The following is a 13,331-nucleotide window of genomic DNA, read 5'->3' as shown; positions in this document are numbered from 1 at the left end:
CTGATTCCTAACTATGTCACTTGCTTTTGTAGAAAGTGAAATTCATTGCTGTGACCAGCTTCCTGTGCCTACGCTTCATTTCTCCTGCCATCATGTCGCCTAAGCTCTTCCACCTGAGGGAGAAACACGCCGATGCCCGAACCAGCCGCACTCTTCTGCTCCTGGCTAAAGTAATTTCAGCTTCAGCATCAAAATTCACAATTCCTCTTTAAAATCAGGGTACAGATTTATTCTAAGGAATAAATAAATCATTCAAATCTTATCCATCTCCACCTGTTTAAACACATTTTGACAAATCTTGCCTAATGTCCCTTTAACTGCGTGTTGTAGTGTAACATGTGTAGTGCACTGTACGTGTGATTACAATTGACAAGAATTTTAACATGTTGGCCTGTACTAAGGAAAAGTAACAAAACATTTGTTTACTCAAAACTCAAATGCTAATGCAAAACAGAGCATCTTAATGAATTTTTCAACCAGAGGAGTTTGTAAATGAAGCTCTAAATCTGTATAATTACTTTTCAAGAGGAAAGAATTTGTGGTTATGCTTTATCAGTGTCGGTGTTGCAGCTCTAAATAAACACTAAAGTGCATTAGTTTCCACCTGATTGCACATAAATATGACAGAACATTAGGAAAAGGTGCAAGTAACCAGAATGACTTTTTCTATTGTACTCCAGTGTTCAAACATTGGGTAAAATAGCAGAAGAACGTGCTTGGTTAGACATTCTCTCATGTTACACCTTGTAGTTTTGAATTTGCGTTACATAGTCATGTATTTGTGTAAGCAGCTTTTCTGTTCTTTTGTCAGCAAAACAGGAAAAAAGAGATCGGAACTCTTGTCCTTAACTTAATTGTTTTATGAAAACAAAGTTCTTGGTAGTGCAGTCATTTTAATCTTATCTAATGTAATGTTTGTTTCCAGGCTGTTCAGACCATTGGCAATATGGACACACTGGTATGTTGCTCTAAGGAGCCGTGGATGGTGCCACTGCAGCCTGCCATTCAGCAGGGTATCGCCCAACTCAAAGACTTCATCACCCGCCTGGTTAGCTGCCATGACTCGGAAGGTGAATGGATTTAATGAATTATTACTTTTTACAAAGTTTAATCAGAGTCACTAGTGTGCTCATTCCAACTTGTCACATTTAATCACACTGGAGATGCATCAGCTGTCAAAGAAACTCGTGTTTCTAATGAGATTTTTGGACTCGTTAGCCATTCAGGCAGTGTGAATTAGCATTTGTGGGACACTAGAGTGACATTTGTAGCTCATTTACTGTTTAGCTTCTGTATGTAAATACCTCAGTAAGTCTTGCACTTTGCTAAGACTTGTTTGTTTTTGCCTGATCAGCTTGTCTTTTTTCCCTCCTGAGGTTAATAAGACAAATAATAAAAATAAAAATAAAAACAAATAAAAAAAAAAACATGCAGCTTGTCATATTACTGAAAAACTGCAAAGTGAAAATCCCTCTGTTCTGAAGACTTTCCTGTGGTGGAAAACCTAAAGGAACAGCCTTACCTCTTACTGTTCACCAGAGATTCATTAAATACACATTTCCTCAGAGAAAGCTTCAGCATATCAGTGTTTTTCTTTGTTAAATAACAACACTTTTTATAATTCTGTTTATTACATAGAAGTCCTTGTGCAAGTTGTTACTATAGAAACAATAACTTGTTAGAAGGAGTGTATTAATTTAGGCCTTGCAGCCAGGACTCTTGTCAAAGTCATTCAGCAGTAGTTGTATCACATGATAGTATATAGAGTACATTATATTCATATATTCATTCATGTTTTTCCATTAGATCTCGGTTTGCAAACTCGTATGAGTCTCCAGTGCGGCTCAATGGAAAAAGAAGGCTTCCTCCTCCTGCATAAGACCAAAGACAAGTGCATTCTCATGACCTCTCCCTTTAAGAAATATTATGTCACGCTCAGCAAAGACATGCTGTCTTACTCACGGACACAGCATTCCAAGGTGAGTGACACTAATTTCTCTCAATCGTTTTTTCTCATCCATCACTCTCATCTGTAGTGTGTGTTTTTACGATGCAGAAGAACTCGTTCATCTCCCTGCCCAAGATCCGTGCAGTGGAGAAGGTGGAGGAGAAGTGCTTCGGCAGTGCCAATGTCATGCAGATCATTTCGAGCGATGACTCCGGGCAGCAGGAGACACTCTACCTGGACTGCAAGGTACATGTTCACAAGGGTTTTCAAATGAACCCAGTAAAAACAAGAGGCAGTCAAGGGTCTTAATAAATGGACTTCTTTGTGTTGTGTATGATTTTTCCCCTCCATTTGCCAATTCCTATCCACCAGCAAGTTCTCTCCTATCACCAACATGGTGAAGGCTAGCATGTGTTTTCTCCAAGACATGTGAAATTAGTTACTGCAATCTGCCCTCTTCCTCATACATGAGCTCACAGCCACCCATGATTCGCTAGTGTCTCTGTGATTGACATGGGAGAGACAGTGTGTCAACCCTCCCAACCAGAGAGCACAGCCAATCTTGCTATGGTGGACTCCTGGTCACGGATGGCTGTGGCATCGTCGGGATTTGAACTCATGACCTCTGGTGAATGCTTTTCTCTTGCTCCAGGTGGAAGCCCCTAAAGAATTTGAGTTTGGATAATAAAACATGTTCTAAACCAAAAGAACAGCTTGTGTATATTCATACACAATTCTTGTTGTTTTTTTTATTAAAAAAAAATTTTTATAAGTAAATCTATATAAGCAAGTAATTATATATGGATAGGATGTCAATAAAATAGAGTAGGAAGTGGATATCTAGCTTTGCAGGCTCTGACGTAAGTAAGGAATAAACTACAAAAGTCAGCCGTTGCCTTACCAGCCTCTCGTTTTTCTCTTTCTTGAAGTTAAAAAGGACAGCTTGTAATGGTATATAGAAGCTAGACAATGTAAAGTCCTCTGATCTGAAGACTCTTTTGGTGGAAAACTTACTGTTATTTGGACACTGGAGACTCCTTTCATAAATGTTAAATAAACATCATCATACAGACAACTTACAAATCAATGATTATACATTTTTGTTAAACAGATCTGGTTATTATTAGGCTAAATTATGTCAGCGTCAACCATACAAGTTCCTGTGAATAAGTTACTATATAAATTATTTGAGAAGTCAGCAGTGTCATGGTATAAGGTACAGTATATTTCTGTTAAGAAAAGAATGAAGGTTTTGTAATAGCTGAGGCTCAAATATGTCTCTCTCTACACGTCATTCTCTTCAGAGTGTAAATGAACTGAATCAGTGGCTCTCAGCTTTACGGAAAGCGTGCAGTCACAACACCAACACCATGAGCTGTTATCATCCAGGCATCTACAAAGCTGACAGATGGAGCTGCTGCCACCAAAAGGAGAAAACAGGTACTGCAGATGTTTTCACCATGGCACAAAGTGCGAAAGTATCATTTGATTTTTACTGGACTAAAATCCCAATTTTTTAAGTCAAAATGCACTTAATATAATCTCTCTAACATCAATAGGATTTTTGAAATTTTTATATTATTTTTATGTTACTGAATCCAGCCCAGGACATTGCTTATCCTGTTGCTTTATAGTGATTCTGATTTTTTGACCATTTTTAAGTATAATAATTGCTGGGTAAATCTGCTTAACTCAGACCCAGGCTGCGATAAGACCAGACATGGTGTCACCCTGCAGGAATGGTATGACCCGCTGGATCCAGACCTGGAAGCTCAACTGATTTACCGCCACCTGAGCAGTGTTCAACACACCATGAGGTACTCACTAATCCAAACAAATGCTCTGGGAGAAACTTATTGCAGTATATTTAAAGATTTATCTCTCCGATGATAGCAATAACAGTGCAGTAAATACAGTGCTGCATATCTGCGTATCTAAAGCATGATGTTTCATGAATAACAAGCCTAAATTTAACATGTGATGCTTTCTAATATATTCCAGTGATAAATATTATGAACTGATAAAGCAAGAAGCTGATGACGCAAATGCTGACCAAGGTAATGTGAAAATAATTTTTTTTTCCAAAGTGCAGGGTACAGAAGAGTTCATATATGTAAAACATGACTTTACAAAACAGTGCACTACCAAACTTAAAGTGTTATACTGCAATTATTTTAAATTAGCTCCATCCCCAATTGAAGCTCTGCCCAGTTTTTTGCTTAAAATGCAATTCCAAGGTATGTAGTTCCAAAAGAGGGCATGTGGGTGATAGAGATGTTAAAATTGCACATAAAAGATACTTTAAGACATCACCAAGTAAGGAATAAAACATAACGGGGGAAATAATCAATGACATGAATTGTAGTTACTGTTATCACCCCGAAGTTGATTATTTTCCAATAATAGCACCTCCCAAAGTGATTTATTCCATTTATACCACAGCAGTTTGCCCACACTTGTTTTTACATCTGTGAAACAAATTAGTTAACGATATCTTTTGAAACTTTACTCATGATTTTCCGCTGTTTCTTAAATGCCATCTAGATCCAAAGAAGGTGGACAGTATAACGAGACTTTTCACGATTCTCCAAGATCTGCATGACGCTCACACGGCACTAGAAGAGGAGGAACGTTTGAAAAACAAGAATGTTTTCCTCGAATTACAGACGTAAACAGAGGCTCCCTAAAAAAAGACAAAAGATGTTTAATACTAGGTCAAACACTGACTTCATTTACAGGGTTTATTATGTGAACCTACTAAACTGAAACGCACAGCAAGTCCAAATTTTGGAAAGGTTTGAGAGCAGGTTTGCTTTCCATGGTTCTTATTTGAGGTGAATGAGTTTTCATAATTAGTGGGCTGCCTTCGAAAACTCATATGCATCAAAGATAGGTCTAATAATGTGTAGTGTATATTTTACGAGTGTATAAGTGTCACAGCTTAATAAGGTCATTAGTGCGAAGGTTTGGCTGGTTATTCTTGCTTATAGGCACTTTATCACGCTTGTATATTATCATTGTGTTATTTAATCATACAAGCATTACTTTTTTTTCCTTTGTAAATAAGCAAAGGGTCAACAAGTTTACAGTATAGACTCTTATTTTAAAATATTACACAAGTAGACTTCCTGTTTACCATTTTTATGTATTTTTTGAAATTGTGCGCTATTTATTTGTGTCCTGTTCCCGAACTCTTAATGACTCTCGGAAATTCACGCTGTGTCCGAGGTCTGCCACAGCATCTATCTGACCAATTAGCCACATGTTATTGATGGCTTCTTCCACTCTGGTCTCAAATGTATAGAAGCAAGACCGATCAGTACTTCAATCCCTGAAGGAGGAAAGGTGATAGAGATGTGCAACACCGTGAAGGAGTAACTACAGGAAGCAGTATATCACAACATGAGGCATAAGGAGTCATTCTTTCTTGTTTCTAAGCGTCATGATACAGTTGAGCACAAACGTTTGCAAGCTCTATGGTTTTTGTGTAGAAAAAAAGAAATTTTAAATTTCATCCACAAAAAATGAAATTCTAATAACAAAAATAAAGTGTAAGTATTATGTGTAAGTGTTCTATAACAAACACGACAATCCCAAATTTAAGGCAAAATCAACAGATAAATGTATACCGTCGAGTGCAGAAGTTTGCATCCCCTATGGTTTCTGGGTGGGAAAATAATTAATCTTTTTTTTTTAAAGTTTATCTACAAAAAATAGAATTCTAGTATGTTAAAAAATAAAATTGCAGTATATTCTACAACAAGACAATCCCAAACTTAAGGCACAAGAAGCAGATAAATGTATACAGTTGAGTGCAGAAGTTTGCATCCCCTATGGTTTCTAGGTGGGGGAAAAAAGTATAAGTTTAGAAATCTGAGAAACTTAATACGCTGAATGTCATTTTGGAATAAATAAAAATTTTTGTCCTTTTGATTTTTTGTCCTAAGGGTGTGCAGCTTTTGCACCCAGCTGTATGAGGTAGGAAAATTACAATACAACATTGTTGTACAATATTGTAATACCTGTCAGATATTGTAATTTAGGGTACTAGTAAAGGAAGCTAAAATTTCATAAAGGTAGATAAAGGCAAAATTTTGAAACAGTCAGTTGGTTCAATAAAAAGCCTACTACTAACCTGACTAACAAAAAATACACACACATGTATAGTGAATGCTATTTAATTCACTGCAGAGTGCCCTCATCAAATCCAATCTTTGTGAATGCTGTTCATTCCCTTGCATTCCCTCTGGACTCCCAGCCAATAAACAGCTCATATTATCTCCGCTTTATTGACAGTATTGCTAGTGATGCGACACTTGGGATCCTCCATCTGCACTCAGTATTGATATATCTATCAATTATTCAAATCTCATAGTATATAGTTTCTATTGTTGCCATGCTTCAACTTGTCAATTGTCAGTTTTGTATATTGTATTAGTATGTCCCAACCCAGTGTGTATTATAGACATGTATTTCTGATTGTCTTTTGTAGTTTTGTTTTTGTTATGAATGTATGATAACGAGGATATTTTTTTGTAGGGAACAGCTTTGTTTTGTACACTAGATGGCTCTGCAGCATTGAAATATTTATGCCACAAACTGGGCCATAGAAATCTATTTAGATTGATACATTGATTAGGAATGTAGACAGATTGATCCATGATAATGATTAAATTGATCCGAAAAGTGACACTCATTCAAGCAATATTTCCATGTTGTCTTGTAGCATAATTTTTAAATGATGATTAGTATTAAACTGATGTCTCACAAACACTCAACTGCTACAGAAGGCCTGCTTTTGTGACGCACTCATTTATAAGCTATTATAAAGTGGTGTGTAATGATGGCTTTTACAGAGTAGATACTTTCTGTAGGATGAATTATTGAGGCTATGTGTGTTAATATTGTTAATTAGAGGTGTGCATCAGGACTAGGACCCCACAGGGTTCAACCAAAAAAGTTGCGAGTGGGCGGTTAGATATGAAGCAACAAGACAAAGAATGTTCATTAATATACAAGCATACATACAAACTCTTTGGTTAGGATCATTGGGGTTTACTTCACTAATTTGTTTGTGTTTTAGGAAATTGAACCTACTGAGTCACATGGAAAATGTGTAGTAGCGATGGGATTGTTCACCATTTCTGTGGGAGCGGGTGGGATTGGGATTAGTTAAAAGTGTTCCGACTTTCTCTGGCAGCAGACAGGATTCGTCTAACTTTCTCTGGAAGTGAGTGGGATTGGTCAAATTTTTTGTGAGAGCATGGGAGGAATGGTCAAAGTTTCTGTGGGAGTGGCTGGGATTGGACAACTTTACTGTGGGAATGGATAAGAGTGTCAGGGGAAGTGGGCAGGATTGGTAAAACTTTTAGTGGGAGCAGGCGGGCTTGATCAATAGTGTCTACGGGGCAAGCGAGATTGGTCAAATGTTCTGCAGGAATGAGTGGAATTAGTCAGGATTGTCTGTAGAAGCAGTGAGGATTGGTCAAACTTTCTGCAGGAGCAGGCAAGATTGGTCAAGAGTGTCTAAGGGAGTGGGTGGAATTGGTCAAACTTTTGCAGAAGCAGGCGGGATTGGTCAAACTTTCTGCGGAAGTGGGAGGGTTTCTCAAACTTTCCACAAAAAGCTGGTCAAGAATGTCTTCAGGAGCAGGCAGGTTTGGTCAATTAGTAGTGGGATTAGTAAAATAGTTTGGTGCACACTTCTACTGTAAATCACCTCATATGGCCTCATATTTTTAATCAAACAGCCTTTTTGATTATAGTAATAATCTCCTGGCTTTTTGCTATTAACACAAAACTGAGTATTAATTCATACAGAACTGAGTTGGTTGTGTCCCAAATTGAATTGAATAGGAGACCTGTGACCTGTGAAAACACAACCAACGGTGGCATACTATCTCAACATACTATTGGTAATATATTGTTTGGGCCTGCCTAATAGTCGATGGAAAGCATTTTTATTCATCCTAATGTTTTGCCTGGTTTTGGAGCTTGTAAAAGGTTCATGAAGTATATATGAGGCCAATTATAAATGTAGTTTATATTTACACTTATAGGCATTGCTTACCAATAAGAAGGCTATGGACCAGAATGAAAACTATCACATGGGTATGGAGTCATGACGGACAGTTAATAAATCTATGTACTATATAAGCCTTGCGTGCTGTATTTCATGAAAAGGAGCAGTTTAAGTGAATCACAATGCCTTACAAGCTGGAGGAGGAATGTGTTTCCTGTTTACGCCTGTGAAACTTGAGCAGTCCACATGTTTCTCTCATCTGCCTGCCCACACAAATCAGACTAGTACACAGCCTGCTGTTGCTGGCTACTAAATAGTAGGTGTATGCGTGGCCATAGGTGGCATATTTTCACAAACTGTTTAGTATAGTAATCTACATAGCCCTTCTCTCAGGGTCTGTCTTTCAGCCTACCAAGGCAATGAAAGGTGTACATACAGTACAAACCAAATGTTTGCACCTTTTGCATCTCCTATGATTTCTGGGTGAGAAAAAGGAAAATGCACTTCTATTTTACGTTATCTAAACCCTAAAGGAAATAAAGTAAAAAATGGAATATGTATGTTTCCTGAAACGACAACAATCCAAAACATATAGCAAAATTAGGAGAAAAAAGGTAAGTCAAAGTTTTGTCACCCTCTCTGACAAATCAGACCAATCAGACCTGATCTGAAGAAAGCACTGTATGAAATCTGGCTGAGGTACAACAAATATGTAAAGAATAAAACACTTGGCGCATGCCTTTATTGGAAAATAATGCAAAGCGTATTGACTGTTACCACCAAGTCGATTATTTTCCTGAAGTGCTTCTTTCCTCTTATACCTCAGCAATTTGCATACACTAGCAAATATTAATTAAGTATTAATTAAAAACAATTAGTAATTTTGTTATTTATTAACTATACATCATACTTTTTATCCAATTATAATTGCACCTTTTTTCTCTCTTGAATTTAATAAGACAAGACGTTTCTTACGAAGTCCTTTGTCCTATCCATGTTTGAAAAATAAAAAAGTTATACTTTACCTCTGTTACCAAATAATAGAGATTCCTTCCAAAAATGATAAACCAGTGTCTCCTAACTGACAACTTTATCATCACAGTGATTATACATATCAATGATTATGTCATAATTGTATCCAATTTGTTATTATAGAAAATATGACATATTGGAACAAGTGCATTAATATAAACCTGGCAGACGGTCTGTCTGTCCAAGCTGCTGTTATTGAAAATTAATCAACTTCTGACCAATCAGAATCGGACATTCAACAGTGTTGAGAAAAGATTGGTCAAGCAGTCTGGGGTTGGAGTTGGGGATGAATTTAAAGGACTGCAGTAGACACCCTAGCATATCTGAGGTGAAGTTCCCAGTGCATTAACCTGTGAGGGGGCTAAAAATTTGTACTGGCTCCCTTTTTTGAGGATAACATCTTTATGACAGCTTTGTAGCCTGAGCACTGCTTATGAAAAATGTGTTATGTTATATTAACACTGTTGTTGGACCTATAATTAATGCATTTCCATGTGTAAGCTAAAATGACTTGAATAATACATGGAGCCAGGAACTGTGATGAAAGTGAGCGGAGGTGCGGCAAGTGACCTCAAAATACACCTCTCAAAGGTCTGTTACCTCCATGCAGTGTTAATGAACAATATCTGGCTTGTGGTTGTAGCACTGTATGTAGTATAATGTAACCAAATCTATAAATCCAATACTGTGATGTCATTATGAGGCCATTCATTCATTCATGCACCAAGGGAACAATTCAGACATCCTGAAAATGCAGCGATGTTTTATACATAATTAGCTGGGCCACCCTTTAGTTTGTTCTTGCTCTTCTTTGTCACCCCTTATTGTGTTCTTGCCTTTCTTCACCACCCCTTGGTGTGTTATTGCCCCTTTTCACCACCCCTTCGTGTGTTCTTTCCCCTCTTTGCCATCTTTAAGCATGTTCTTGCCCCTTTTCACCACCCCTTAGTGTGTTCTTGCCCCTCTTTTCCCCGTTTTAGTGTGTTCTCACCCCTTTTCACCACCCCTTAGTGTGTTCTTGCCCCTCTTCACCCCCTTTTAGTGTGTTCTCTCCCCTTTTCACCACCCCTTAGTGTGTTCTTGCCCCTCTTCACCCCCTTTTAGTGTGTTCTCGCCCCTTTTCACCACCCCTTAGTGTGTTCTTGCCCCTCTTCACCCCCTTTTAGTGTGTTCTCACCCCTTTTCACCACCCCTTAGTGTGTTCTTGCCCCTCTTTGCCCCGTTTTAGCGAGTTCCTGCCCCTTTTCGCCACCCTTTTAGTGTGTTCTCGCCCCTTTTCGCCATCCCTTAGTGTGTTCTTGCCCCTCTTTGCCCCCCTTTTAGCGTGTTCTCTCCCCTTTTTGCCACTGCTTAGTGTGTTCTTGCCCCTCTTTGCCCCATTTTAGCGAGTTCTTGCCCCTTTTCGCCACCCTTTTGTGTGTTCTTGCCCCTCTTCACCACCGCTTAGTGTGTTGTTGCGCCTTTTCATCACCCCTTAGTGTGTACTTGTCTCTCTTTGCCACCCCATGTCTGAAAACCAGGACATACCATTGAAACTGAGCTGTTTATTAAAACAACAGGTCTTTCCAGTCATTTTAGGACTCTGGCTGCCAGAAATCCTGCATGCTTGACTTTCACACATTTACTGGCTGGTTAGCAATAGGGGACAGTGGCTTACTTTTCCTGATTAGCCATTTGTTTGAATGATGAATGACTCCGGAGCGGCTCGCCGGAAGTGGAGAAATTCCAGAGGTGGATTCCGGAAGCAGCGCTTCCGTTCGGTCCATTTGTGATGCATAATGAGCAGGGCTGTTCGATTCCAGAATCTAGGATTCGACTCCGATTCCGATTCTGATTCCAATTGTATCGTTTGGGTCGATTCCATTGTCCATTGTCTGGATTTCATTCATTCATTCATTCATTCAAATATCTTAAACACATGACAGGAAATGAGATATTGTAAAATGGAACGTGAAATATTAAATGAGTATTAAGGATCTTGACACATTCACAAACTTTTTTGCTATCGTTTGAACATTCATGAAGAAACATTAGGAAAGATCATGCTAGCTAAAATACTGTATCTCCTTCAGGTAGCATTGATGTCTTTGTTATAACGTAAGCCAATTTTCGTATATTTTGCATTTTTTTTTAATTATTGTTTTCCAAAATAAAAGATGCTTATGGAGTCGAAGCTTTGGAGTCGACTCTTCACTTCCCAATTCCAATGGATTCGGGAGAATCGACTCTTTTTTGGTAGCGATTCGCAGCTCGAGCACATGCACATGTGTACACATTTCTAACTCAAAATGAAGTCCATATTTGCTATTTTAATGCAGAATTGATCCAATTTTGTTTAATTCACCTCCTTGCAGCTGTTCTTTAAGTTAAACCAGACTCACAGAGAGAAAAGCTGTAGAGAGAAGACACATGATCACAGCTATAACACTAGGCTACAGTGGTCAATATATTTAGCTGAAGGTCTGAATGAATAAACGCTGTTTCTGGGGTGTTTTCTGACTCCAAAACTGTGACAGAAAAAAGCGAGACAGGTTTTAATGTTTAGAACAAAGAGCAAAAGTCTTAGAAATGATTAATGTGTGATGAAAAAATGGGGCAAAAACGAGCCAGAGAATGAAGCGGTCTCTGATGTGGCCGGCTTTTTCCTGCAGTTAGCATCCTGCTACACTCCACCCTCTCCACCTCAGCATCCATGTTTTTCGCATCCGAGTGTGTGTGTGTGTGTGTGTGTGTGAGTGTGTGTGAGTGTGTAGGGAGTGGCAGCCACGGAGAAATCGCATGCCGGCAGATACGCGAGTGATTTTCATTCAAAGGAAAAGGTGAAGTTGCTCTCAGGCGGCTCTGGTTAGGATTTTATAACGGTTGGACTTTCTGAGGTAAACGCCATTTTTGTTTTTTGTTTTGCTTTAACGGCTGTAGCGCGTGACAGGGCCGCGAGAGCAAACACGCCGCATAGCCAAAACAATAGAGCACAGTTTAGTCTGCGCCGGTCACACATTTCTAAACTTTTCCAAAAATGTCTTTAGGATTTTTACCATTTTTTCTTTCTCATTGTGCTCTCTTCTCCTCAGGGAGTCATTTTCAGGTCTTAAACAGCGGGTTAGATGCTGGTTAAGCCTGTAACCTCTTTGGAGAAGGAGCTCGTCTCTATCTGTCTATTTAACGCGACTAACATTATAAAAAAAAACATTTGAACATCTTTTAGGATAAATTACATGTTACAGGATTGCCTGGTTGTCTGTCTTCTTGTTATACGTGTTATAATGTTAGGAAATGTCTTAAAATTAAAACACTGGTGTGCCACATCTTATGTGAAGAAGCTGTCTTTAGCATAGCCTTCAGGGACTGTCTCAATCCTCCACATGAGGGTGGCTCGATAGGAAAAATCCACGGTATGATCACCGAGCACTCTCATATCGCGGTTTCCGATATATCACAATATCTGTTTACAGCATTTAAAAAAAAAAAAAAAGGTGACACTGAGGCTACGTCCACATTAATCTGGATAAATTTGAAAACGCATCTTTTCCTCTAGGTTTTGGCCTTCTGTCCACACAGAGATGACGTTTTTGTCCAGCGAAAATGCTGGAAAGTGGATAAATTTGAAACGCAGTTTTCGCGTTGTAGTGTGGACTATGAAAACGTAGTTATTCAAAACCAGTGAAGTATTTTTAGTCATGTGGTGCAGTCATGTGACCCATTCAACTCAAAACAAACAACTTTATAGTCTTGGGTTACCCACAGCAACAACTCCACCTTTTTGTCTGTCCATTTAAAAAAAAAATCACTGCTTTTCCTTGACATTACCGCATCAGTTCAAAGAGACAGTTAACCAATTTATTGTAAGCCATTTTCTCATAAAATTCCCTTTTTTTGCTTTGTTTTCGAGGCCAGTCATGCTTGCCTAGGGTTTGGCGTTAACTCTTGAGTTCCAATTCCTGCGATCTGAGAATCGACATAAATTCCCAGCTGTAATACATGTATATACGTTTCTAACTTTAAAAAACTGTCCATATTTTGTTGTTACACTATACGAGATGATCCCAATACAATCTTGGCCGAATTCTATAATGCGATAACATGCGATAACGAATTTTATTGTGCGATAACATGTGTTGTTCACGTCAGATTGTATGATGACAATCCTCTAACAATAGACCTGCATTTAAAGAAGAATTTCTACGTTCTGTTTGCGTCATCAAGTAGCGCGATCCAGGCTCGTGCAGCTACTGAACTCACAGAAACAGAAACAGTGAGCTTGAGCCAATAAGAATATTTTTTCTGTCCATTATCATATTTTGTCAGCGTTTCACAATTGCCACTACTGTA

At 38.5% G+C, this 13,331-nt stretch overlaps 2 protein-coding genes across 5 annotated transcripts in view; both read left to right on the top strand.

Moving 5' to 3' along the window:
• Window positions 1–6,719, top strand: part of rasa4 (RAS p21 protein activator 4) — a 32,051-nt gene extending 25,332 nt beyond the window's left edge. Inside the window, exons 14-21 of one of the 2 annotated variants that reach the window (XM_026922374.3) lie at window positions 33–170; window positions 926–1,070; window positions 1,807–1,979; window positions 2,057–2,194; window positions 3,253–3,388; window positions 3,645–3,765; window positions 3,950–4,005; window positions 4,493–6,719. In XM_026922374.3, the coding sequence (XP_026778175.1) occupies window positions 33–170; window positions 926–1,070; window positions 1,807–1,979; window positions 2,057–2,194; window positions 3,253–3,388; window positions 3,645–3,765; window positions 3,950–4,005; window positions 4,493–4,620 (1,035 nt within the window). In that variant the 3' untranslated portion in view covers window positions 4,621–6,719. Of the gene's footprint in view, window positions 1–32; window positions 171–925; window positions 1,071–1,806; window positions 1,980–2,036; window positions 2,195–3,252; window positions 3,389–3,644; window positions 3,766–3,949; window positions 4,006–4,492 lie in introns of those variants that run through there. The other variant, XR_008301125.1, reaches the window with a different exon arrangement.
• Window positions 6,720–11,337: 4,618 nt separating this feature from the next.
• The window catches only part of clip2 (CAP-GLY domain containing linker protein 2), a 35,073-nt gene continuing 33,079 nt past the window's right edge, over window positions 11,338–13,331 (top strand). Inside the window, exon 1 of one of the 3 annotated variants that reach the window (XM_026922104.3) lies at window positions 11,338–11,878. The gene's annotated coding sequence lies outside the window, so the exon portion shown is untranslated. The remainder of the gene's footprint in view (window positions 11,879–13,331) is intronic. The other 2 variants (XM_026922105.3, XM_026922106.3) reach the window with 2 other exon arrangements.

Source organism: Pangasianodon hypophthalmus, chromosome 27, assembly GCF_027358585.1.
Source record: "Pangasianodon hypophthalmus isolate fPanHyp1 chromosome 27, fPanHyp1.pri, whole genome shotgun sequence".
Lineage (NCBI taxonomy): Eukaryota > Metazoa > Chordata > Actinopteri > Siluriformes > Pangasiidae > Pangasianodon > Pangasianodon hypophthalmus.
Note: the sequence above shows the minus strand (reverse complement) of the source record. Positions and strands in the feature narration are given on the sequence as shown.